Source organism: Balaenoptera musculus, chromosome 20 (genome assembly GCF_009873245.2).
Source record: "Balaenoptera musculus isolate JJ_BM4_2016_0621 chromosome 20, mBalMus1.pri.v3, whole genome shotgun sequence".
NCBI classification, from domain to species: Eukaryota; Metazoa; Chordata; class Mammalia; order Artiodactyla; family Balaenopteridae; genus Balaenoptera; species Balaenoptera musculus.
Window position 1 is genome coordinate 22,769,604 of NC_045804.1, and position 26,249 is coordinate 22,795,852.

Here is a 26,249-nt window from a genome sequence, read left to right on the forward strand (position 1 = left end):
CTGACCAGGGAATGAACCTGGGCCCTGGCAGTGAAAGCACCGAGTCCTAACCACTGGGAATTCCCTATCATTGATGTTTTAATACATTTGTTTTATCACATATCTATCCATCTTATTTTTGATACACTTCAAGTAATTTGTAGACATTATAATAATTCAACATGCATTTCATTGACCAGAATTCCATACTTGTTTGTAGTTTTTTTCCTTTTAATGTAAAATGTGTATACAATGAAATGCACAATTCTCAAAGGTATGTTCATTGAGGTGGGGTTTTTTTAGCTTTATTGAGTTATAATTTACATACTGTAAAATTCATTTTTTGTAAATGTACACTTGCAATGCTTTTTAGGTAATTTACAGAGTTGTGCAATTAACACAACAATCTAATTGCAGAACATTTCCATCACCCCAAAAAGAACCTCATGCCAGTTTGCAAACACTCCTCATCCCCACCCCCAGCCCTAAGCAGCCACTAATCTAATTTCTGTCTCTATATATTTTCCTTTTCTGAACATTTCATAAAAATGTAATTTACAGTATGTGGTCTTTTGTGTCAGGCTTTTCTCACTCAGCATATTTCTGAGGTTCAGAACTGTAGCCTGTTGCTGTAGCCTGTGTCCATAGTTCATTCGTTTTTATTGTCAAATAGTATTCCATCGTATGGATAGACCACATTTTGCTTACCATTTTATTTACATTTGAATTGTTTCCACTTTGGGGCCAAAATGAATAATGCTGCTGTTAACATTCTTGCACAAGTTTTATTTGGAAGTATGTTTTCATTTCTCGTGGGGGAATGCCTAGGAGTGGAATTGCTGGGTTTCGTGTTAACTCTATGTTTAACCTTTTGAGAAACTGCCACACTGTTTTCTAAAGTGGCTGCACCATTTTACATTCCCACCATCCATGTATGAGGGTTGGGTTTCTCCGCATCTGGGCTTCCCGAGGACAGGAACACAAGCCTCGCGTCCACCTTGGTGGACGGGTGCCCGGGGCCTGGCCAGGTGCCATGCAGGGGCTGTTGGCGAGGGCTGATTGACCTGCAGGACTCTCTCTTACCTCAGGCTTCTCACTTTGCTCCCCTTTGTTGTTGTTTTCTAGGGGCTCAGCTAGGAGTTTCCAGTTGTCTGGGAAAATGCCAGAAGAGCTCACCAGATGCTGGGAGGCAGCCCTTTTCTGGAAAGTCCTTTTACTTGGATCTGCCCGCTGGCAAGAACCTCCAGTTTTTGACGGGGGCCATCCAGCAGCTGGGTGGGGTAGGTAACCTGCTTCTCTCCTGTGGTACCATGTGCCTTTGCGCGTTGTAGGCCAGGAGCTGGAGAGGGATTATATCTGTGACCTCCAGGTATTTTCAGGGGTATCACTACATTTTCCAAAGCAATTTAAGTATAAACCATTTTTTAAAAATAAAGTTAAATTTGTTCCCTAATTGGAAAAGTAATATCTGTTCATTCTAGAGACTTTGGAGAACATGGAACTGTTCAAGTAACAACCATCATTGTGGTATATTTATTTTCTTGTTGTTTCTTTTCTTCTTTCCCTTCCCTTCCCTTCCCTTCCCATCCTCTTTCTTTCTCTCTCTCTCGTGGCTTTATTGAGATATAATTCACATACCATACAATTCACCCATTTAAAATATACAGTTCAATGGTTCTTAGTATATTCACAGAGATGTGCAAATTGTGTGATTACACAGTCAATTCTAGAACATTTTCATCACCCCACCCCAAAAAAACCCATACCTATCATCAGTCACTCCCCATTTCCCTCAACACTCTCAACCCTGTATAACCACTCATCTACTTTTTTTAGTTTAATGCTTATTTTCTGTGTGGCTATGATCGTGAATACATTTTTGATTGCCAACTTTTTGCCCATAACCTTAAAGCATTAGCACTTTCCTATCATTCTTATCCCTCATGGACATTCTTTGTAATGAGTATATAATATCCTTTTGAGTGGATTATTAATTTATTAAACAGTTAACCTATGGGCATTTAGATTATTTCTAAATTTTAGCTCTTATAAATAGTACTGTGGTGAACAACTTTAAGCATTATGGGAATGATAATGATGTGTAACTTTGGGGAAAAAGCATTTGCTGTATCTGAGTCCATTACAATATTTTCTAGAGCACATCATACAGTACTTTTAGTAAGGGGTTGACAGGGGTATTTCTGTGTTTAGGAAATAGGACGATAACACTTGGCCCAAAAGAGGCAGGTAACTGGGGAAATTGCATGAATAGGATCAGAATGCAGAGGCTCTTTGCCATCAAATGAATGGAAACTCAGGGATATAGAAACTCAGCAGTGGGGATGGACAGAATGAGGATTATACACCCAAACCGGCCCAAAATTACATGTCGAACTTTCAGTCTGTTCTTTCATTTAGCCTTTGCTGTGTAAAAAACCACCGCAGAACTTGGGCTTAAAACAATTTATTGTTTCTCACTGTTCTGTGTACTGGCTGAGCGGTTTCTCTGCTGGTTTCATAAGGGCTCACACCTGCAGCTGCATTCAGCTGCAGGGTCAGCTGGGCTGGAAGGACCAAAGATGACCTCACTCACACAGCTGGCAGTTGGTGCTGGCTGCCTCTATGTGACTTCTCACATATTGTATGAGAAGTGTCTTACATACATCATACGTATATACACCATCATATGTACATACAGTGAGCTAGACCAGCCAATTTACAAGGTGGTCTTAGGGCAGCTTTCCCAGAAGATGAAGGGAGAAGCCAGAAGGTCTCTTGAGGCCTAGGCTGTAGAACTCACACGTATTACTTTCACCACATTCTGTTGGTCAAAAGGAGTCCAGTTCAAGGGAGTGGACACATAGGCTCCACCTCCTGATGGGAGGAACAGCAAAGTCAAAGGAGTGGGTTTGTTGGGATGGGAGGAACGTGTGGCCCTGAAATCATCTGTCTTTTTGCCATATTACAGAAGATAGACACACTCCTTCAAGCCATGGCTTTAAAGATTTTTTAAAATTGTGATAAAATGTATATGACATAAAATATGCCTTTTTAACCATTTATAAATTCATTCTTTTAAGTTCATTGGCATTAATTACATTCATCCTGTTGTATAAGCATCACTATCTGTTTCCAAAACTTTTTTCACCCCAAACAGAAACTCTGTAACCTTTAAGCAATAACTTCCCATTTCACCTCCCCCAGCCCCCGTAATGCAAATCTACATTATGTTTCTGAATTTGCCCATTCTACATACCGCATATCAGTGGAATCACTGCTGTTTGTCCTTTTGTGTCTGGCTTATTACACTTTAGCATAAAGTTTTCAAGGTTCACCCATGTTGTAGAATAGATCAGAGCTTCATTTCTTTCTCATGGCTGAATAGTGCTCCATTGTATGGATAGACCACATTTTGCTTATCCATTCATCCATTGATGGACACTCGGGTTGTTTCTGCTTTTTAGCTATTATGAATAATGCTGCAGTGAACATTGGTGAACAAGCATCCATTCGAGTCCCTGTGTTTAATTCTGTTGGGTGTATACCTCGGAGTGGAATTGCCGGGTCATATGGTAATCCATGTTTAGCTTTTTGAGGAATCTAAACTTTATTTTTTTAAACCTGAGTGTCAGCTTTCTCGTCCAGTCACACTTCAGAGAGATCGTCCATCCTTACTTTCACAGGTGTGCTGGGGCTGGCAGCTGCCGGCTCACGAGAACCAGTTGTTACCGTCTCTTTCCAGTTCCACATTCACTGATGTCATCTGGCTAGCTTGAAATCAGCCACAGTAGTATTTTACCCCACAGAAATTGGCAAATGCTACAAAGCAGGTTTTTTCACCCAGAGAGTTGGTCATTAAGCATTTGCCAGCTCACTACTGCTTATTTCCATCTTTTCTTCTTCGCACAGACGTGAGTTTTGTCATTGTGTTTCCGGCACTGTGTTGGGTTCTTGGGATGCAAGATGAGTCAGACCCTCTCAGTGCCGTGACAGGCTCACAGGTAGGATGAGCAGATATTTAGGCAGCTGAGTCATAGCCAAAACCCATTTCTGTTTCAGGCTCCTTTTGGTAAGGTGGTCAAGATTACCGATGCAGCGTCTGGATGTCCCAGTGTATCTTCACAGCAATCATGGCTTAGCCAAGCTCTAATCTTCTCCGATCACTTCGGTGTGCTCTGACTGCATGCAAACTCAAACTAGTCAAATACTCAGAGCCTCCGGGCTTCTGCTGCTGGGTCAGGAGGAGCTGCAGTTCTGGAGACAAGAACCTGTGTTTTATATATATATATATATAAACCCTGTTGTATTTCAAGATGATGTCTTCTTGGGGGCCTGGCACTGAACTGCATTTGGTCTATTTAAAGACATTGATTCTAGAACTTCTGGCGGCCAAGACTTTCTTCCCCTACCTCTTGATATTGATGATTTTACTTCTGCCTTTTGGGTTTTAGCCACCTCTGTGATCTGGTTTCAGGTAATTGAGGGTTTTCTGAGCAAAGAAGTAAGTTACATCGTGTCCAGCCGCAGGGAGGCGAAGGCCGAGAGCAGCGGGACAAGTCACAGAGGCTCCCCCAGCCCCAGCGAGGTCACAGTGGAAACACTGTCCGTAGCCAACCCAAAAGGCAGCCGTGCCAGACCCGCACAGAAAGCCGTGGACTCGGTAAGAACCTCGTGGGGCAGGAAGTGTGTGTCCGATAAACGATGGAAGTAGGCCTCGGTGAGCCCGCTTCGGCAGTTTCTGGTTTTAGTTTCATCTGGTTTATTTTAATCTCACATTTGAATTCAGGGGCTGAAACTATCTTATCATAGCTCTGGATCCACACACCTTAGCAACATGCTATCCCCACGCCCTCCCTTCTGTGATAAATGTTCACTTTTTCTGGGACTTCAGAGTCTGAGGTTCAGAAACAGTAGGAGAGTCCTCTGTAAACCAGAGAGGGCTTGTTGGATTGGCCGAAGCTTGTCTGCCGGGGAGTGCGGGCTCTTCAAGAGAGGTCTCAGGACATTTGTAATGCTTGATCTTGGGTGAATTCAGAATGCCCTTCACCAGGCTCCAAGCTGCCTTGGCTGCAGCTCCCTGTGGGTGACCTGAACTTGAGTGTGGCTTTACCTTTACCTCTGAAAGGTTCTCCGGGCTCTCACTTCTGCCACTCCTCAGCTGTCACTGCTCCCAGCTTTCCGAGGGACGTGACTCCCAGACGTCCTTGCCAGCCCCCGTGGAAACATCTGTTTGTGCACAGGTGGTCTCCACAGCTGCCCCCATTGCTCCTCTCTTCCGCCAGGTGCCTCTGAGCAGAGGGAAGGAGCTCCTGCAGAAGGCCATCAGAAACCAGGTGAGCTGAGGGGGACGGGCTGGAGGCCGGTGTCTCTGGCACAGGGACGGAGTTAGCCTTGCCTCCGGAGGTTCTTCTGAAGCACTAACACAAAAGGCACACCCGGGCAGACGTGTAGAATTGTCGAGATTTCCTCCTTACAGACGAGGAAGTGGGGCTCAGAGAAGTTAAATGATCTGCCCAGAGTCACCCAGGGTGGAGGTGGTAGAGCCAGGATTTGACTCCATGATCTTTCCAACTCCAGGACCTCCTAAGAGAACTTGGGAGAAATGCTGTAGGGCGTGTCAGACTTTGTACGGCTTTCACAAGTAGCTGTTTATCCCTTCTGTGAGAATCCAGGGCCATTACAGTTAAGTGGCAGGAGGAGGAGTTAAGGTGATCTTGCAGAGGAGTCGTTCAGGTGCCATCAATGGATGCCTTGGCTGTGGCTGTGACGCGGGAGGGTGGTGTCGCCGGACTCGGACAGCCAGCGTAGTTTCCTGCTCGATGATGGTGACTGTCACCAGTGCTTATTGTGTCCTTCTGGTCCCAAGGTGGCCGGAGCAGAGCCTATAGGCAGATCAGCAGTCCGTGCCCTCCCGATGTGGCCAGCCCATGCGGAGGACAGGGTCTTCCTGGGGGTTGGGGTCAACCGTCCAGGCTCTGTGCTCTCGCCGCTGTCCGCCCTCCCCCAACAACCCCACGCATGGATGACCCGGAGCTCCCAGAAGCCAGGCCAGCCTGTCCCCTGGTGGTCAGGCCTTGGGGGGGGTCTCATGCTCCTGCCTGACTTGGCTTGTCTTTCCAGGGCAGCAGCGGCGGAGGCGGTGGCGGGCGCGGCGGCAGCCTCCTGAGCAACGCCCGCTCCTGGGGGGTGCGGATTCTCCACGTGGATGGTACCCTTCCTGCCCGGGGCCTGCGGAGGGGAGGGTTGCCGACTTTGTCTGGGAACCTCGGCTGTGATAGAGACCAGAGTCGTGTACAAGTTGAAGCCAGATGTACTCAGTTACTTACCGTGTTGCTCTGCTAAGGTGGGGGGGCGTGGAGAGCAGCACTAGCGATAGCAGAGCGCAGGTGCTGGGAGATGCTGCTTTGTTTAACCCACGCGACAGCTCTCCTCAGCTGGTGTGATGATCCTGTTTTACAAATAAGAAACAAATCCTAATATCCATGAGCCCTTATCAGGTATTTACGCTGTGCTAGGAATCGCCTTATTTAATCCTCACCACAGTCTTCTGCCCATTGTACAGATGAGGAAATTGAGCCTCAGAGAATGGATTAAGTAAATTATTCATAGTCTCACCAGGAGTCAGTAGTGTGGCTCACATTCCCACCTATTTTGGCTCAACTAAATTTCACGGTTTTCTTTCCTCTAGGGTTGCCTCACACTATACCCGCCTGTCTGCAGGTTATGATAAATTGACGTGAGAATAGCTGTCTTGAATCTGCTGGCAGTGGCTGGCCCTCACACCCAGCTCCACTTTGAGTCTGGGGTTTTTTCTCTGACCCATTGAAGGGGGATGGTCCAGATCCAGCCCTAGATCTGTGGTCGGTGGGGGGGTGCGGCTGGTAGGGAACTGTGCCGGGGAAGGTCCTGGTCTGGGATGCTGGGGGGTTCCATCGTCACTGGAAAACCAGCCATTGCTCACTTGATCTAATTTCCTGCCTTCCGTGTGTTAGAGAAGCTGCAGCATGTGTAGCCCCTGCTGGGTCTGCCACCTAAGGGTGCATCTGAGTAACTGCCATGGCTTGGTCTCCCCCACAGAAGCCGCTCTTCAATAGTACCTTAAAGCCCTTTATGGGTCATAAGGCACCTCCTGTTCAAGACTTGTATTCAGTGCTCCAGAGGAGCATGAAGCCAGCTTAGGTATTTTTCCAGGGATAGAGGACCCAGCCCTCTCTTTTATTATCAGCAGGTGCAGAGATGACATGTAGCCAGAAGGTGGCAGGCAAGGCTGGTGTGATCCAGTGAGCCAGGCCGGGTGAGAAGTTTAGTCCCCCAGCCCCAAGATGGGGCTGTGCTGGGGAAACGAGGAGAGGAAGGCTTTGGCCGCAGCCCTCTGTTTCCTCCACAGAAATGATGATGCATGTGCAGCAGCTGTCTCTTGATGTGCCATGTGTGAAGAAACAAGGGCCAAAGAAGCCAGAGGTAGGTCATTCCCCTGAACTGAAGGGCAACAGTAAAGTCTGTGACAACGCTGGTAAATCCATGACCCACTCCAGCCACCTCCTTCTGGCCTTGACTGAGAGGAGCTCGGCCTCTCGGTCAGCTCGTCCCTGGTGCTCACAGCCCCGCGTTGCCCTGTCTTCTCTCCTCCCTGTGCTACCTGCGCATCCCCCATGCTACACTGAGACGTTCATTGCAGCCTGGGCTGTGGACTGCCTGCGGGTAGTCCTGGCCTGGATAAAACATAAACACTCATGGCCTGCTGGCCAGGCTGCCCTTCTGGGGATGGCTCTTGGCCCGGGAATGAGCCTACAGATTGCATGGGTGGCGGCAGCAGGGTGATGGTGTTGGAAATAGCTGCCATGTTCCAAATTCTTGTTTGGCTTTTCCTTCCTTTGCTGGAGTTAGAAATTGATGTGTACCACATCAAGAGAGCCGGGCTGATTTAAAGCCACGGGGTATTCACCCAACCTGAATCCGAGGAAAAATTAAGCCCTACAGGTCCATCCAGGGCCTGATACCCAGGAGCAGAACCACATCCAAACCAGATGGCGCGCTCGACACCCCTTGCCCCACCCCCTCTGGTTTGGGCATCTTTAGGGTTTTGCTGCCGCTGCTAAATAGATTTACATTGCTCGCATTTGGGAAAAGTATACGATGAAAGTCTCGTTCCCCTCCAACTCCTGCTTCCCAGCCACCGAGCTCCCTCCCTGAGGTCAACAATGTGAACAGTTTCTCAAGTGTCCTTCCAGGACTCCAAGCATCTACAAGCAGATACGTCAAAACTCCCCCCTTTTACCTGAATACACAGTATTTTTACTTTGCTTTGTTCGCTTAATAATCTCTTTTGTAGTCACTTGGGACCCTTTCGGAGCTAGTTCTGGGTGCAATCTGCTAATAGGTGAGGGCAGGTGGAAGGCTTCTTCGGGCTGTGTTTGCCCTGGCGGTGTGGCCTGGAGGAGAATCTGGAACCTCCTCGGGCCCAGAGGCACAGACAGTCATGGAGCCATTGGATCTCTCATCCTATCCACACCCTCCCAACTCTTTAACTGATTTTTAAAAATGTGTTCCATTTGGTTTTTAATATTAGCTTTGTTTGACCTTGGCCTAAAAGTTGGTTGTTGTTTTTTTTTTAATTTATTTTATTTATTTATTTTTGGCTGCGTGGGTCTTTGTTGCTGCATGCGGGCTGTCTCTAGTTGCAGCAAGCGGGGGCTACTCTTCGTGGTGGCGCACAGGCTTCTCATCGCAGTGGCTTCTCTTGTTGTGGAGCACGGGCTCTAGGCGCACGGGCTTCAGTAGTTGTGGCTTGCGGGCTCTAGAGCGCAAGCTCAGTAGTTGTGGCGCACGGGCTTAGCTGCTCCTCAGCATGTGGGATCTTCCCGGACCAGGGCTCAAACCTGTGTCCCCTGCATCGGCAGACGGATTCCTAACCACTGCGCCACCACGGAAGTCCCCTAAAAGTTGATTTTGACAAACACAGTCAGGGTATGCAAGATAGGGCACCGTAAGCAAAAGGCGTTGTCTTCACCCTTTTCCTATCAGCTGCCCTGAAATGGCAGCCGTGCCTAGAAAATACAGGCTGCCGTTAGCAAGCACCTACTCTGCGTCAAGTCTGTTACCTGCTGGAATTTCATCTGTGCCACATCCAGAGAGTTAAGTGGGAACTCCGCACATCGGCCCCCTAGCCCTTGCTCTTTGTTTTGCCCTGCATTCCCTGCACAAAGTCAGCTGCCGTTGAGATTCACGCACAGAGTTCACCACGCTTCAAGTCCCTGGGGAGGTGGAGGGAGCCGTGGTGCTCAGGTCTGCTGCAGCTCACGGTCCAGCCGCGGGCAGGAAGCTAAGTGGGGCAGACTGGTGGCAACTCGGCTCCCTGGGCCCAGTTCCTCAACCCCACCCCCCCCGCCCCGGCTCCCTCACATCCTTAACCTATTTTCCCTTTCCATTTAGGGAACATGTCCAGCAGAGTCAAGAACACGGAAAGGTCAGTGTGATAGCTCTTCCTCATTTAATTGCCATCCCTCCCTCCCTAAATGCTTCCCCACGACTCCCTCTGTGGCAACGTCTGCTCACTTTTCTGCGGCAGGAAGCAAGTCCAGGTTGTATTGCCCCATCATGTTTCCAGGGCCTGAGCTTCGGAGAGGAGAGTGGTGGGAGAGAGGCCTCCACGAGCAAGTCCCGGGCTGCTGGGCGGGGCCTTCTTTTTAGAGCCAAGACCTCATGCGGTCGCTCTGGCTCCTGAATCCTCTGGCTGTTCCTGGTCATTGATCGAAGTTCAGCATCCTTTTCCTTCTGATTCAGGAGCAGTTTGGGGTGGGCACTTTGACAGCTGCCTACCACTTTCAGAAATGCCAGACTCCCTGAAATTGACAAACAGGCAGATTGATAGGCCCGGCTCCCGGCTCCTCTTGGACAGCAGGAGAGTTTCTCCCCCTGGATGTTTCTCCCAAAGATGCTCTTTAAGTGGCATTTATTCGTGCACAAACAGGAGCTAAGAAAAGTCACTTGGCACCTCTCACGTTTGAAATTCAAGGAAATCTGTAGGGGAATAGATTTTAATCACTGTCTCACTTAATTAGAAAGATGAGAAGTCGCCCCAAAAAGTAATTAATGGGAGCTGCTGCTGCGCAAGGAGAAAGGCTGCTTCTGTTTGGGCACTGGCGGCCTGGAGCGGGTCGGGGAGCTGAGAGGGGCAGCCTCTGGGGGGATTTGGTGGCTGCTAGTTCTGCCCAGGCTTCCAGTGCCTTGGCTGCCCCTTTGACAGGACTTCTGGTCATTGTGGGAGCGTGGAAGTGGTTTGTAATGCCCAAGAGAGTCTGTAAACTGTGCAGATAGCCAGCTAGTAGGGGATGAATCTCTTGATTAATTGACTCCAAATTTGTCTTCTCAGCACCCCTTTGCCCTGTTTTTTCAGGAACCAGATTTCACTTTTGATATTTTTTTACTGTCCTTCTGCCAAGACCTCGAAACACTCTTTAGCTCCCTTCCTCACTGCTCCTCCCCTCAAAACACCCAGGATCCTCATGGAGAATTCTGTCTAGGAGCTGTTCTCAGGCCCCCTGGGATTCTGAGACACCAGGAGTAAAGGTCTGGGAAGGAGCTGAGGCTTTTAGCAGAAACCAACAGGGGCTAGGTCTCTCCCACGCAGCCAAGTTTCTGACGGTCGAGGTTGACAGCCTCCAGCACCCACACGCAGGAGGCTGAGGGCGGGCACACCTAGGACCCCGGGCACCCTGCAGCCTCTCCCCCCAAGAGTTGCTGCCTCTCTCCCAGGGTAGAGGCTGGAGGAATTGGGAGTGGGTGCCTCGCTCTGCGAATGGAAAGGCGCACCTCGGGGCGGCGAGTGTTCCAGCTCCGAGAGCCTTTTAGGCTTTGGCAGAGCCTCGCCTCCCTGAGCGTTTCCTGCATGTAGAGCTCAGGCCCCTCACCGGAGCAGACAGATGGCTAACGGGCGCACTCTTCCTTCCAGTGGCCAGACTGAAGGCACCGTTCCTCAAAGTCGAAGATGAGAGCAGGTGAGTGGGCCACCAGACGCACATGGAGGAGAGGTATTCGGGGGCCCCAAGCTGCCATGGGGACGTGGAGCCCCTCAGCCCTGCACTTTTGTCTTCCCCGGAAGCCACTTTGTCCCCTCTGTCATGGAGAAGTCTCACACGGTGCCTCTCAGGAGGCACCGTGCCCAGCTGGCACTCCTCTTGGTCACGAGTCAGAGGTTAATGGTCCTGTGTGTGAATTCCCTCCGTTTAATGCTCCGCTTTTATGAGTCCATGGTGTCCCATCCAGGCTCAGTTTTGCTCCTCGTTTCCCCCCACATGTACACTGACGCTTAATACCGAATCGTTGCTGGTATTAGTGCTAGTACAGTCTTGGATGAAGTGAAGATCTCTGGGGTGATATTGGGGTTCCCTTGTCAGACCGCCCTGTACTTGATGAAGCCTTTCTGTTTGGCTGTGTAAAACCCTTTCCTGGCACATGTTATCTTGTGACAGCCCTGGGTAAAACTGGCATGAGGAGAGTCCATCCTCTTCCCAGTGGGGAAACTGAGGTCAGAGAAATTAAGGGACATGAACACGGCCACTTTCCTAATGAGTCTTAGCCCAAAGCTAGAATCCACATCCAGCCTGGCGCCTTCTCCCCTCTGCCCTGTCTGTCCCCCATGAGGGCCCCTTCTTACCTAGAGCAGGAAGGTCACATCGATGATAACCTGACGAGCTGTTAGCCACCTGGGTCACCACTGACTCGTCCGTAGAAACTAGATCAGGAGTCTGTGAGAATCCAGAATTAACCCGAAAAGTTCTTTAAAAGAGAAAAAGCCCACATGTACCCAGCAGCGACTCCTGGACCAGAATTGTCTGTGTCCCTCAGCTCAGGTGGGCCAGCTAAAGACCCAGCCCCAGGAGCCTGGCCTGCCTGCCCATCCTCCAGATGGCACCGGCACACAGTACAGAGTTGGGTCTGGCAGCTCGAAAGCCAGTAGAAAGAACACAGGGATGGAAGGAGGCCCTCTCGTCTGCTGTTCCAGTGGGCCAGGAGACACATCCTTCATGCTCAGCCCCTTCACGACCAGCTAAGTCAAGTAGTCATGACTCCAACGCAGTGGCTGAGACGCCGCCAGGGCCTCAGTATCTCTGCACACGGCATGCACAGGCTGTGTCACTGTTACCAGAGCAGGGTACATGGGTTTGTGTGCCCCTGGCATCGTAGGCAAGATCCAAGTGGGGCTGAGTTTTCTCACGATCCTTTTTTACGTGTGGTTCTAAAGCAGGCGGTCTTCAAAGCCCAACATAGCCACACCAACCTCAACTTTCCAGGCTCCTAAGCAGGAACAAAGAAACATGGAGGAGGCGAAAGGCGGGTACCAGGGCTGTGAAGGGCGCCGCCTTCTCCTTCAGGGTCCAAGAAGACTTTTTTTTTGGCTGTGCCGCACAGCTTGCGGGATCTTAGTTCCCCGACCAGGGCTCGAAGTTCGACCGAGCCCCCTGCAGTGGAAGCGCCGAGTCTTAACCACTGGACCGCCAGGGAAGTCCCCGAGAAGACTCATTTGTTAATTCACTCCTGAGGCCACGAGGCTCTTACTGTGCCACCCAGGAACCCAGGGCCTGCTCTCCTCTGGAGCACCGGCCACTGCAACCCAACACGGTGTGCCCAGGGTTTGCTGAGTATCCACAGATCACAAGATCTGGCTCTGAAAGTCTCCTGAACGTGAGCAACTTGAAGCAAACCCCCCAAACCACTCAGTATAGGTCTGACTATCCAGAACCTTCACTGTACCTCTCTTTTCCTTTCAGAGCACCACCCCTCAGATAGTACAAAGGACCAGCCCAGAGCAAAGATGTTCCTCTTCATGGAACAGGAAGATCACTGTTCTGGTTTAAACATCCTTGCATTTAGATTCTGCCAGGCTAGAGTCCTCAGAGGTCGCTTGAAGATCGAGAAACAAAATGGAAAGGTGGGAGGAACTAGATCAGGAGTTGGGAGACGTGACTTCCCATCTGGACTTGGCCACTTACAGGTCGTGAGCCCTTGGGCAAGTCACAAATCCTTTCGGGCTTCGTTTCCTCTGGTGTAAAACAGGGTAACACCGTTGTTCCGCTCAGCTCAGAGGTTACAGGATTCAGGGGAGGCAGTAAGTGTAAACAGTCTTGGAAAGTAGACAGGAAGAGTGTTAATTTAAAATACTAATCTAACCTAGTAAGGCAGATGAGAGCGTTGTTCTAGAATTTAGAAGTTGGGCAGGTGAGAGTGGAATTCTCGGGAGTTGGGCCAGCCCCCCTTCCTCACCCTTTCCACTTCCCCACTGTAGTCAAAGTGGAAGTTTTCTGTGTTTCAGGAAGTTTCGTCCTTTCCACCATCAGTTTAAATCCTTTCCTGAAATTTCTTTTCTGGGACCCAAAGACGCAAGTCCCTTTGAGGCCCCGACGACTCCAGGCAGCTCACACCGTACCAGGTGGGTCTTTCTGGTTCCTGAGTACCAAGAGCTGGTTCCAGGCCAAAGTCCTCCCCGTCAGGGGCCTGCTGGTCAGATTTGGGAATGGCCATGTGTTAGCTCCTTAGGCAAGGTCTATTCCGGGAACTTAGCCCAGAGAAGAGAGACACCAGGAGTGTTCATCCGTTTTATTTGGTGTTCTCCATCCATACTGAAGAATTTGACTTGTGTCCAGAGGGCAAGAGGCCAGTTTCTGAAACTCGGATTATAGACCACCTTCATCAGAGTCCACTGGGGTCCCTTTAAAAATGCAGGGTCCTGGACTCCACACTCATAGAATCACAGTCTCTGGTGATGGAGCCCCCAAACCTGCATGCATGTTCATGGGCTCCCCACGTGATTTCAGTGCACATCAAAGTTCGAGGCCTTTTGGGCTAAACATGGGGGCAGGGGATCTAGGGGACCTGCCACACCATGTGGTCCAGAGTGACTTGTAGGCTGGTCAGTACTCCTACTCTGCAGATGGGTGAGAGTTTGAAACTTCACTGACCAAATCACAGAAGGAAGGCGGTTCGGGTGATGGCCTGGACACCTTCTCAGCCCCTTTCTAACTTGTGGGCCGCAGGGTTAGTTTACAGACCAGGAGAATAGAAGGCAGATGTTCAGCCCGAGGGTCCCCAGGGCCAAGGAGGACCTGTGGCTTCCACCAGCAGACAAGGGCCACATGGTCAGGAAACAGTGCTAATGGTAAGAAAAACAGAAAGGGAATGTGGCAGTATATGGAAAGCAGAGGAAGGCAAGAACAGGCTGGGGTGAAGTCCAGGTGCCCTTCATCCCTTTCCCAGAAGGTGCGAGGGACAGCAGAGAGGAAGTCATGAGGCCGCCCGGGCTGGGCCTGGGCGGGGTGCTCGGCCTGGGATGGCCTGGGCATGGCAGAGGAGCCGACAGGTTGTAAAGGGAAGACAATGAAGCAGTGAAGCTTTGGTGACCAGATGTGAGGAACGGAGAGGGGGTGGCCCAGCGTTCTGGGGGTGTGCATAGAAAATCTGTGGGAGGAAATGTTTAATTTTAAAATTGTTATATTTTGGTTCAAAATTCAAGAGTTACAAAGGGTTTAAAGTGAAAAACCTGTATTCTACACCCATCCCCCAATCTCCAGCCTGTGAGTCTCACTCCAGAGAGAGTTTATGGACAGAAGTACATTGTGTACCCTTTGTTCCCTCTTCTCACAATATTCTTCCCTGTGCTGGATCTTGCTTTTCCACTTAATATATCTTAGATTAATTTCTATTAGTACCTAAAAAGCATCTTCATTCCCCTTAATGGCTGCAGGGTACCCCATGGTATGGATTTACCCTGTTTTATTTAACAGACACGTAGATGATTTCCAGTCTTTGGCTATCATAAACAGTGCTGCAGTGAGTAGTCCTGTTCAGAGTAAATTTATGACTGTTCAAGTATATTTGCAGGATAAATTCCTATAAGCGGAAATCCCAGGTCAAAGGATGCTTACATTTATAATTTTTTTTTTTAATTTTATTTAATTAATTAATTTATTTTTGGCTGTGTTGGGTCTTCGTTTCTGTGCGAGGGCTTTCTCTAGTTGCAGCGAGCAGGGGCCACTCTTCATCGCGGTGCGCGGGCCTCTCACCATCACGGCCTCTCTTGTTGCGGAGCACAGGCTGCAGACGCGCAGGCTCAGCAATTGTGGCTCACGGGCCCAGTCGCTCCGCGGCATGTGGGATCCTCCCAGACCAGGGCTCGAACCCGTGTCCCCTGCACTGGCAGGCAGATTCTCAACCACTGCGCCACCAGGGAAGTCCCTACATTTATAATTTTGAGAAACGCGGCCAAATTGCTTTTCATGGAGGTGAAGCCAGGGTACGCTGTCACCCGCACTGGACCAGAGCCCGTTTCCCCATCCCCTTGGCTAATACTGTGAGCTGTCAGACCTGTTGACTCCGGCCAATCTTATAGATTAAAAACCGTATCTCAGTGTAATTGTAATTTTAATTTTTTTTTCTTTTTATGAATGAGCTTAAGTATGTTTTCCTATGATGGATCATTTGAATTTCTTTTTGTGTAAACCTTTTTCATATCATTTGCCCATTTTTCTATTCAGTTATTGATCACTTACTGATTTGTAAGGAGCCCTTTGTGTTTCAGGGAAATGAGCCCTTTGCTATGTTATTAGTTATAAATATCCTCCCCAGTTTATGGTTTGTGTTTTAACTTTGCTTATGTTTTCTGCCATGCATATATATTTTTTAATTGCATGTAGTTGAATTTTTCAGCTTTTTTCTGTTTTCTGGGTTTTGTGTCATACTTAGAAAGTCCTTAGGGGAATATTTTGGACCCGTTGAGTTTGCTGGGACAGCCAAATACCATTACCCTACAGACTGTTAAAAATGCAGGACTGACTACAAATAATAAATGCTGGAGAGGGTATGGAGGAAAGGGAACCCTCCTACACTGTTGGTGGGAATGTAAATTGGTATAGCCACTATGGAAAACAGTATGGAGTTTCCTTAAAAAACTAAAACTAGAGTTTTAGTTTTGATGCCATATGATCCATCAGTCCCAAGACATGGAAGCAACCTAAATGTCCATCGACAGATGAATGGCTAAAGAAGATGTGGTGTATACACACACACACACACACACACACACACACACACACACACACACACACAGTGGAATACTGCTCAGCCATGAAAGACACTGAAATAATGCCATTTGCAGCAACATAGGTGGACCTAGAGATTATCATACAAGTGAAGTAAATCAGGTAGAGAAAGACAAATACCATATGATAGCACTTATATGCTGAATCTAAAAAATAATACAAATGAATTTATTTACAAAATAGAAACAGACTCACAGACATAGAAAGCAAACTTATGGTTACCAAAGGGGAAAGGGGGTGGAGGAGGGATAATTTAGGAGTTTGGGATTAACAGATACAAACTACTGTATATAAAATAGATAAACAAGAAGGTCCTACTGTATAGCACAGGCAACTATATTCACTATCCTATAATAAACCATAATGGAAAAGAATATGAGAAAGAAAAAAATACACACACATATATATATAAACTGAATCACTTTGCTATATAGCAGAAACTAACACAACATTGCAAATGAACTATACTTCAATTAAAACAAACAAACAAACAAAAAAATACAGGACTGAAATTCAGAGGAGAGGTCAGGTTCGAGAAAGATGTGAAAGTCCTCAGTGAAGGTGCAGCTGTGCGGGTCAAATGAACATGGGTTTGGGTGTGCGCGTAGAGCTGGAATGTCCTCAGGGATTCTTGCTGCCACTCATCAGCCGTCCTCACCTGTGGTTTGAGATGTGTGGGCAGGTACAGGACAGAGCTAAGAAAGGGTACTCACAGGGAGGCCTCGCCTTCCTTGCTGCCTCTCCTGAGGCCAAGTGTAGGCAGGCCAGCCTGTGCCTGCCCGGCTCTGGCCATTTTGGTCCATCCCCACCCTGGTCTGGGCTCCAGGCCCCGGAGCAGCAGTTCCCGCTCTGAGGGCCCCAGCAGTGACCGCTTTCCCCCACCTGTCCCCTCCCCAGAGAAGCCAAGGATCAGGAGCCAAGCCGGCGATCGGCCGCCTGCACGGTGCCCAGGAGGAAGAAGGGGTACTGCGAGTGCTGCCAAGAGGCCTTCGAGGAGCTGCGCAGGGTGAGCTCCTTCCCCACCACACGCAGCAGCTCCCAGCCTGTCCTGAGGCCGCCTGCCCCGCCCGGTCTCTCCCGCCTGGTCCGCTTGTCTCCCGCCCTGGTCTGGTCTAATGCCCCTGCCTCCTCTCACCCTGGGCAGCATCTTCAGAGCCCCCAGCACCGGGGCTTTGCCCTGGAAGCCCGCCCGTACGCCGAAGTGGATCGGATCGTCGCCCAGCTGAGCCACAGCTTTGCGGACATCCCCTTCCAGGCCAGCCTCCCCGGGTGAGCGCCACCGTGCCGCCCTGCCGCGGGTGGCGGGCACAACCGCCCTGAGGTGGGAAGGACCCTCAGGTTGGCGGCAGCAGGGACCAGGCTATGGCGTTCCTTCCCTTTCTTTCCTGCCATCTTCTGTCCTGTTTGTTCGGGAGGTTTGGGGGGGGAAGACCTCCATTTGTGGTTTCAGCTGATCAGATCAGGATGGACCCTGATCAGAGTGTGGCTCCCTTTTTAACGCCCAGGCATCGCCACAGCTGGGGGCACAAGAGGAGCAGTTCAGCTGCTGTTTCCTGGCATGTGCCTGGTCGTGTGCCTTTCTGGCCTTCTAGAAGTGGGGAGGGGGATTCCTGGGTCCTTCCCAGGTGGGTGAAGAGGAGGATCTTTCTGCTTCTCTAGACATTTACCCCCAGAAAGGATTGCAGGGGATTCAGCAGAATCCCAGGGCCCTCTGAGCCCCAGCTTCCCGCTGCTGCCCACCAAGGAGCTGTGGCTTCACCTCCCACCCCAAGTCTCCACCCCAGGCAGCCTCCCTGGGCTCAGGTTGGACAGCCAGGACCTGTGCTGCTTTCTCTAGCCACCAAAGGACACAGCCTCCTGTGTGAAGTTAATAAATGGAACAGCCTCTAACCTGTTCCTCTGGCCAGCCCCGAGCACAGGCCGCAGAGCCAAGAACGGGCCTCTCACAGGGACCCAGAATGGCCAGCTGTCTTCAGCACAACCAAAGCACAGAAGGCCCCCACTCTGCCCTCAGCCCCAGCCTCAGCCCGGGAGGACCCCAACTTGCCACCTGCTCTGGAGTTGAACGCTATGTCCCTCTGGGTGCTTTTATCCCCACAGGCAGCCAGGCTCCTTGGCTTCCGATTGTGACCCTCTGTGTCCTGAGACTCCGCCTCCCGGCCAGCCCTCCTATCTCAGGGCAGCATCTCCCAGGAGGAGGAAAGAAGACGATCACCAGGCCCCAGGTGCCTCAGAGCACAATGGGACAGTGGGCGGCATGAGAGCAGCAGCTGAACCTGTGGAGGCTGGCAAGATACCTGGACCAATAGCAAGCCACCAGGAGCCGGGAGGGTCGGCTGATGTCTCTGTGGACCCCCAAGAGACACCAGTGTCCAGGAGCCCTCCTTACCAGTGCCTGCTGACCAGCTCTGGATTTGCTGAACTCTCCTCTGGCCCAGACCTGGCACTTTTTGGCCACAAGCGGAAGGTTCAGTTCCCCAGTGGCAATGCCGAGAAGAGGGCAGGGGTGTCCTGGCCACAGGCCTCATTCTTCGTCCCGAGAGCCCCCAGCCCCTGTGGCACCAGGACAACCAGTGGCAAGCATCTTCTCTCCCTTCCCCTTCCAGGCCATGAGCCCGGGCCTCTGGCCTCCCTCCAGCCCGTTTGCCACCAGCAGACCTGCTTCTCCCTCCCAGGCCCCTTTCCCGGGCAGCCCACAGACAGGCCAGCAGAGTTCTGGGCCACACAGGCCCCCTGGCCTGGGGGAGGATGGCCCCCAGGATCTAAGGATTCTGAGTGCACAGCCTCTGGCCCTGTCTCCCAGCAGGCTGAGCAGCTCCCCAGCGGCCCCGCAGCTCCAGGCCAGCTGCCAGCCCACCTGCACTCAGCTGCGGGCACACAGACCCCAGGAGGACCTGCAGAGAGCCAGGCTACCTCTCTGCCCCCGCCCCTTCCAGCCAGCGGGGGGGCCAGCCGCTCCCGATGGTTCTGGACCCCCCAGCCTCTCCCTGTCTCCCAGTCCCAACCCCAGCCCAGTGCCAGCAGAGAACTACTCCTTTGAGTCCCTCCGGGCACGCAGCTCTGGGGCCAGACGGCTCCCGACTCAGGGCAAGTTACACCTCTGCTGAGTGCTGCACACCCAGCCCGGGCTGACCAGGCACACGGGGAGGACCTGCGCCTGGGGCCTGGCCCTTGAAGTCCACGTGAACAGCTGTGGTCATGGCCAAGCTCTGTGGAGTTGACGGGGCCAGTCCTCCCACCCGCCAGGTCTTCAGGTGGGACCAAGAGGGTCTGGGCTGGGGGCTGCCCTCTCTCCTTCCTCCAGCCGTGGCTTGTGCAGCCATGGCCAGCTGCCCAGGCCAGCAGGCAGAGGCAAGGTTGGTGTAGGGAGGGCCCACAGAGAAGCTAGAGCAGCAGGCGCCCTGGCCTGGCTTACCGTCCCTCTGCGGGCACTTGCTGTGCAGAGCCGAGAGGGTTAGTTGTCGGTGTTCCCCACCCCCAGCAGCCTCCTTTCCCACAAGCATGTGGCTCTCCTGCTTTCTGAGATGCCTGCATGTTGTCCCCTCCCCCAACCCCCCACGCTGGTGCACACAGATCCTCAGGAACATATGAAGCAGAGGAGGGGCTCGGCTGCGCCACTTCCAGAGCTCCCTCCCTGCTGCACTTAGTGGGGGCCCAGCACTGACCTCTCCCCTGAGCCCAGGATGTAGCCAGAGCCCCCTCTGGGGACCCCTCTCAGTTCTTCCCTGCCGCTCAGCTCTGGCTGCCCACCCAGAGTTCGGTTCCAGGGTCAGTGGCTCACCTGCCAACTTCTGCAATCACCCTCCTCCCTCTCTCCTTCCCCAAGGACCTTCCCCCATTTCTTTCAGCCAAGCCATTAATCTGGAGACGGAGATGAGTTTGCTATCGATTCTTCGGCCACTTTTTTTTTTTTTTTTTTACATTTTGTACTGTGGTTCTTCTCACCCTTCTCTGCCTCTGTGTGTTTGTCTCTTTAAATGTGGAAGCTACCAGAAGCCTGGTGCTATTCTGTATCTCATTTTGGAGGAGGAAAGGGGGGCCTACCTGCGGGTGAGGACCTGAGTTGTTAGTTTGGAAATAGAGCAACTATGTGTACAACCCTCATAGAGGTCATGTTTGTCCTTTTTATGCCATCCTGTTAAATTTCGCAATTAATCTTGGTTCAGGAGATGTAAAATAAATTTGTTAATAACAAATATCAAAGAGAGGGGGGCTGGAGTATGTGTGTTGGGCCTTGATCTCCCCTCCAGGGACCTGAGCAGGCTGACAGCCCAGCAGATACAGACAGAACAGCTGGTAACAGGACGGGTGCCTCCTGCAAGTGGGAGAGCATGTGTGGGTGTCACCACCCTCCTGAGGGCTGTGGGGAGGTGGGGCCGTGCCTGTCCAGTCTCCTCAGGTCACTCACTGGCCCTGCTGCCCACTGAGTGGTCGCCTGCCGAGGGCATGCTCGCCGCCCACTCCCAAAGAAACTCCTTTGCCCTAACGAGCGTTCTGCTCCAGGCCCTCTCCCCTTCCCTGGGACCCAGACAGTAGCTTCCTTCTGAGCTCCCTGATAGGTGCATCCCTTTCCTTTTGTGACACATGGGCGTGCCTCGTCCCCCACTGCCTTTCCCATGATGCTGCCACTCTGGGTGGGGAGCTCCCCCGCCCCTTTCTGAGACTTCTGATAGCCTCACGTGCTATTCACTCCAAGACCGATGCACCAGGTCCTAATGCCCTCATCACCATCTGCCTAGGACTTCACATCCAACTGTATGGAATTCCCCTCCCATTTCAACAACTTCATGTGACCTTGGACATCACATCTCTGCCAGGTCGAGCCCCAAGGTTACATCTCTCCACAGCCATGTCTCTGTTCTGGCCTCCAGGATATAAGTTGAGAGGAACCCAGGACGTCTGAGATCTGAGACGGGACAGGTAGGTGCTGCTTGACATAAATTAGCCCCCTTGGTGGCTCCTCCACACGGGGACTGTTCAAACCTTCCACTCCCTCCCTCTCAGCAGATGACCTTGGCCCAGACTCAGCAGGCACTGCCTCGCCCTGCTCAGCATCCCACTTCAACATCTGACTCTCGAAGGATGCAGTGTCCTTCCTCCCCGTGCTCTCCAGCCCACTTCGCCAGCCTTGGCAGTTTCCTCCAGCTCTCCACCTCTCCTCTCTGCCCAAAAATTCCAGCCTGGAAAACACTTGCATTGATACAGCAGCTGAAAGAAAGTTCCCTCCTGTTCTGTGGCTACTTCCTGCGGTCCACAGCCACGGCCTCCATGCCTGAACCTCCTTCCCTAGCCAACCTCTGTGCTGCCTCTGCCTGATGCACTCCACTGGGATCTTCCGTTCCAAGGTCACCAGATAACCTGATAATGACCAAAGTCAGGTTCCTTCTCTCTTTTTCCACCTTGTTGAAACTGGGCTCCCCCACTCCTGCTGACCCCACTTTAGCCTGGATCCCCTCCCTCCCCAGCCTCTGCCCTCTCTACCATGTGCACCGGTTCCCTGAGCAGCACAAGTCTCCAGCCCTCACTGCCTCCCCAGATGTGAGCCTGGGACCTTGTCCTTGCCTCTGAGCTCTGGTTCTTTCGGGCGAATTGGTAGCTCCACCCCTGACTCGCTTCTGAGTTCCAGTCTTCACCTGTGCTGGGTGGGAAGGCAGGAGACTTAGCCGCACTCAACACAAGTCCCTTTACTACTCTGGGCCTCGGTTTCCTCATCTTTAAGTGAGGGGGCTTGTTTGAGATGATTTCAATGGTCCTTCCTCCGATAATAAAATACCATAACCTCCTAGGAATCCCTGCGTCCCTCCTGTCCTGCTGCCACCACAGAGGGACTCTGGTCCGAGCCTGGATCCCCTGCCCACTTCGTCATACGTCTCTCCTGTTTCCTCTGCCAGCCCCAAGGCCCTCCTGTGTGCTCTCCCTGCTGACAGTCCTCCGCTTAACCCGCCCTGCCTCCCTGTCCTCTCCGCCCCCTCCTTCCCGGACCCCGTCCAGCCAGACCATCGCGGGCAGTCCAGCCCCACGTCCTCACTCTTGGACCCTGACCTAGAATGACCCTCCAAAACAGCTGGAATGCCCACTCTTCAAGGCACAGCTTCCATATTTTCCACGAACCCTGTAGCCTTCAGGCCACACAGGCCTGAGTTTAAATCCAGATCCTGCCACTTTGTGACCTTGGGCAAACTCCTGAAAGTCAGTTTTCTTAATCTGAAAAATGGAAGTAATTGTCATTGCCACGTCACCAGGAAGTAAGAATTAAATCTTATGTCAGCGAGGTGCTTGGCACGTTGTAAACACTCAACAAACTAACTTATTATTACATCCCCCCACCAACACACACCTGCGAGGCCTCCATTCTAGACATTTCAACAGAGATGAATTTCACTCCTCTCCCACCTCATGATGGCTCTCTGACCCATAGCCCCATCTCCAGTGTAAATTTGTGGATGAAGCTGCTAAGGGGCTCTGTGAGACACCCCATCCCTGGGCGCCCCACTTTCCAACAGCCGGTTCCCCAGAACTCCAGGAGGATCCCTTGCATGGGACAGGAGGGGCAGTGGGGCAGGCGTACTGTTGGCCCCCTGGGGGCACGACTGCATTTGTGCACTGTGAACCTCTCAAAGGATGGGTGTCCCCAGGATTCTGGCACGCCAGGCACCTCCAACTCCTCCCTGAGGCGAGGCCTCAGAGCTTCAGAGATTAAAGGAGGGGGCCACCCAGACAACTAAGAGGGAGGAACATGAGGCTTCCCTTGGAGGGATATTCAGATGACAAGAACCGTCCTCTCCTGGTGGAAAGGACAGGGCACTGGGTGGGACCTGGGAGGAAGCAGAATGAACTTCTTATTCCACCCCCCCACCCCTCAATATCATGTCATCAGGCACAGTCTCCCCACGTGCTGGGTAGAGAGGACCCCGAGGCCCCCAAGCCGTAAAGGAAAAGGAGTCCCTTGGGTCCTGGGCAACAGCCAGGAGCTGGTTTCCTCCTTGGCACCGTAAGGGCAACATGAACAGTGTGAGCCCAGGGTGGGTGAGCCCTTCTGTCATCAGGCACTGCTCTGAGCACCTGAGGCTCATCCACTCATTTATCTCCCCCGCAACACTGCAGGGAAGACTTTTTAACCCCCATTTCACAGATGAGGAAACGGAGGCTCAGAGAGGTTGCGGGACTTGCTCAAGGTCACACAGCGGTTAACCAGGATTGGGACCCCAGTGGGTTGCCTGGAGCCCTGAGTCCTACTCTTACCCACCTCACCACCCTGCCCCCTTGCCTGGCGTGATCTCTGCTGCAGGCCTCGCAGACTAGGCAGGGGGCCTAGACTGCCTCTGTTGGCAGGAATCCCCGCCCACCATGCCACCCCAGGGCGGGGGCAGCAGACACCCCTCCCTTACCTGCATCTGCTGCTGGGACTAGGTCTTGGTCCCACATAAGCCCAGCTTCGCCCCTGTGCAGGAAAATTTGAGGGGAAAATTGGCTGAACGGCAGGAAGAATGTACAGGGAAGGAGGCCCCAGCCTCCTGATGGTAGGGGGGCTCCTGAGAGAGGGCTGGGGGTGGGGACCAGAGCCTAACAGCTCCCCCAGAGGGTGGCCCGAGGATGGCATCAAGACAGCAGTGGCCACCAACCTCTGATTTCTTCCATGTGGGGAAACAAGTGATGGGCAGAGGGTCCAAAGGAGCCCACCATAGCTGTGGGGTTAGGGTGGGCATTCCCCCAGGGAAACCAACCCCTGTTTGAGGGGGAGACACAGGCCCTGCCCTTAGGGGGCCCCATCTAAGGAGAAAGCCATCCTTGCTATCAGGGGCCAAGTAGGATGGGGTGGCAATCCCTACTCTTGTGAAGTCCCAGTCCGAGGAGAGGCTGTCTACAGCCGCCCCCACCGATGTCAGGCGAGAGGTTGCGTGAGGGAATTGAAGCAAGCCTCCTGCTTGGGAGTGGCGTGCAGCTTGTAGCAGAGCTGCCACTGAGGACAAGATGGGGAGGAGGGGCCTTGGGCGGGGAGTGGAGTATGGTCAAGGGAAGGTCAAGCTGTCCAGCTGGGTCTGCTCAAAGCTGGGAACCCAGAGAGATAAGGGGCTGTTGGAGGCCAGTGGGCCCTACAATTGAGCTCCAGGGGAGCTGGCCCAGAAAGCCACGGGAGACGTGTCACTCAGGGCCAGCAAGATCTCCCCACCAGGAAGCCCAAGAAACCAGGGCCACAGAAGTTGTAGGAATGTGCTTCAGCCTAGGAGGTCCGGGCCACAGATTGGGGTCTCTGTGTGGTCTTGGGCATGTTGCAGGAGGGGATCCAGACTCCCACAGGCCCAAAGCCCTCCATGGTGAAATGAAGCCCCACCTATCCTGGGAGGCCCTGTAACATGGCGAGGGTAAGGTAGGACAGACTCACCCTGGTAGTGTCTGGGGTGCCAACCAAAGGGGTAGAGGGTGGGATAGATGGACCAGATGGGCCATTCCCTTCTAGGTCCCAGACAGAAGGCAAAGGTGGGGATAGGGGTGGCCAGGGAGGAGGGGGACCCTGGAATATGGGATGTACCTCTCATCGACCAGCTGTTTGACTTTGGGAGGCTCGCGTAGCCTCTCGGAGCCTTAGTTTCCCCACCTGTAAAATGAGAAACACAGTATCCCCCTCCTGGATAATTGTGGGTTTCCAGGGAATATCACACAGTAGGTCCTAATTCCTCAGAGCCCCTACACCCTGGAGGACGTTTCCAAGATGTCTCCAGGATGAAGGAACAATTGATTCAGACTTGCTGAGCATCTGGGTCTGGAATGGCAGGTGGTTGGATGGGGGGGAGGGGGAGTCACCCTGTTCCCAGCATTGATGTCAGTGCCTCCTGGGAAATCACCTTCTCACCTCTCCTGGGCCTAAAATAGAGCTGGGGGGGCCTGTCACGAGCCAGAGGCAGCTCCCTCCCTGGCAGAGGCCCTGGGTCCCCGGGGAAGCAGAGGACCCAGCAAGGGGATCCCTGCCTCCACTCCTGCTCCTCAGTGATCTGTGGTCTCCCAGTGTGGGTGCGAGGATGCTCTGGCTTGGGGCACAAAGTCAGGGTGAGGCCTCACCAGCGGTGCTCACGTCTTACCACACCTTAACCCATCACTGACTCTTAGGATCCCTAGCAGGGGTCAGAGATCCCAAGCCCCCAGTGTGGGCACCCACCTTGCCCAGGAACTTGGGAGCTGAGCTGAGGGCACAGCTGGGGAGGTAGGTTGGGAGGCCAGATGGTCTATAGACAGGGCAACCTAGTTTGGCAAGAGAGGGGAAGCTGAGGCTGCAGAGGTATCTTCTACTCCTCAAGATGTGGGCTGGCAAGGGAGGGACAGAAATTGGACATGCTAACCTCATATAAATTACCTGGCTAGTTTACATATTTAGGGGAAGGGGAAAGAATTGGGGTGCCCTGTGTGAGGGACTCAGCCCAGTGAGGGGAGGCCCCCCTGGTGACAGCAATGCCTGAAGCCCTCCTGGAGGCAAGGGCATCATTCGCCCAGAGAAGGAGGCTGCTGGATGGAAAGGGGTCTGGCCCAAGCGTTTGAGAGGACCCAGCAGTGCCCTGCTCCACGGGGAGAGATCCCAGAGGCACCGAGTCGGGTTGGCCACAAGAGGCCCTGCCCCTCGCTTCCATCCCTGGGGCCTCAGCCTTCCCAGCTCCAATAGCCTTCAGTGGAGCAGGGCTCTGGGGACTGGGTCCAGGGAAGCCCTCTCCAGGGTACGAAGCCAGAGGGGTGACCCCAGGCGGGGCAGCCACGCCCCCGCACCTGGATCGCGCGGGTCCCCAGAAGGGCCGTCACCAGATCAGAGCCCGGGGGTCCCTCTGTACCCTGCCTCCCTCCCCCTATGAATCGACGGGTCCTCGGAGCTCCCCAAGCAAGGGCAGCCGAGGAGGGGATCGCGAGGTGGACACCGCGTGCGCCCAGCCCTGCACCTGCCGAGGGGGCCGAAGAGGGGCGGGAAGGCTGGTCCCGGGCGGCGCCTCTTTTGTCCTCCCGTCGCGGCGGCCCCGGCCCTGCCTGGCTGGGGGTGGGGGTGGGGGGCCGCGGGGGGCGGGGGCGGGCCCTCCGCTCACGTGCTCGCCGCTCGGCTCTTAACCCGGCCCGCCGCCCCGCCGGGATGGCCGCGGCCGGAGCGCGCTGAGCCGGGCGTCCTCCCTGCCGCCGCCGCCGCCGCCGCCGTCCCGCGCC

General features: G+C 52.8%; 1 protein-coding gene across 3 annotated transcripts in view; it reads left to right on the forward strand.

Moving 5' to 3' along the window:
* Positions 1-20,233, forward strand: part of DBF4B (DBF4 zinc finger B) — a 33,517-nt gene extending 13,284 nt beyond the window's left edge. For 2 of the 3 annotated variants that reach the window (XM_036835921.1, XM_036835922.1), the window contains exons 3-13: positions 1,105-1,259; positions 4,454-4,639; positions 5,262-5,312; positions 6,100-6,187; positions 7,367-7,440; positions 9,412-9,445; positions 10,931-10,976; positions 13,292-13,408; positions 16,971-17,079; positions 17,218-17,342; positions 18,174-20,233. In XM_036835921.1, coding sequence (XP_036691816.1) covers positions 1,105-1,259; positions 4,454-4,639; positions 5,262-5,312; positions 6,100-6,187; positions 7,367-7,440; positions 9,412-9,445; positions 10,931-10,976; positions 13,292-13,408; positions 16,971-17,079; positions 17,218-17,342; positions 18,174-19,113 — 1,925 coding nt within the window. In that variant the 3' untranslated portion in view covers positions 19,114-20,233. The remainder of the gene's footprint in view (positions 1-1,104; positions 1,260-4,453; positions 4,640-5,261; positions 5,313-6,099; positions 6,188-7,366; positions 7,441-9,411; positions 9,446-10,930; positions 10,977-13,291; positions 13,409-16,970; positions 17,080-17,217; positions 17,343-18,173) is intronic. The other variant, XM_036835923.1, reaches the window with a different exon arrangement.
* The last annotated feature ends 6,016 nt before the right edge of the window (positions 20,234-26,249 follow it).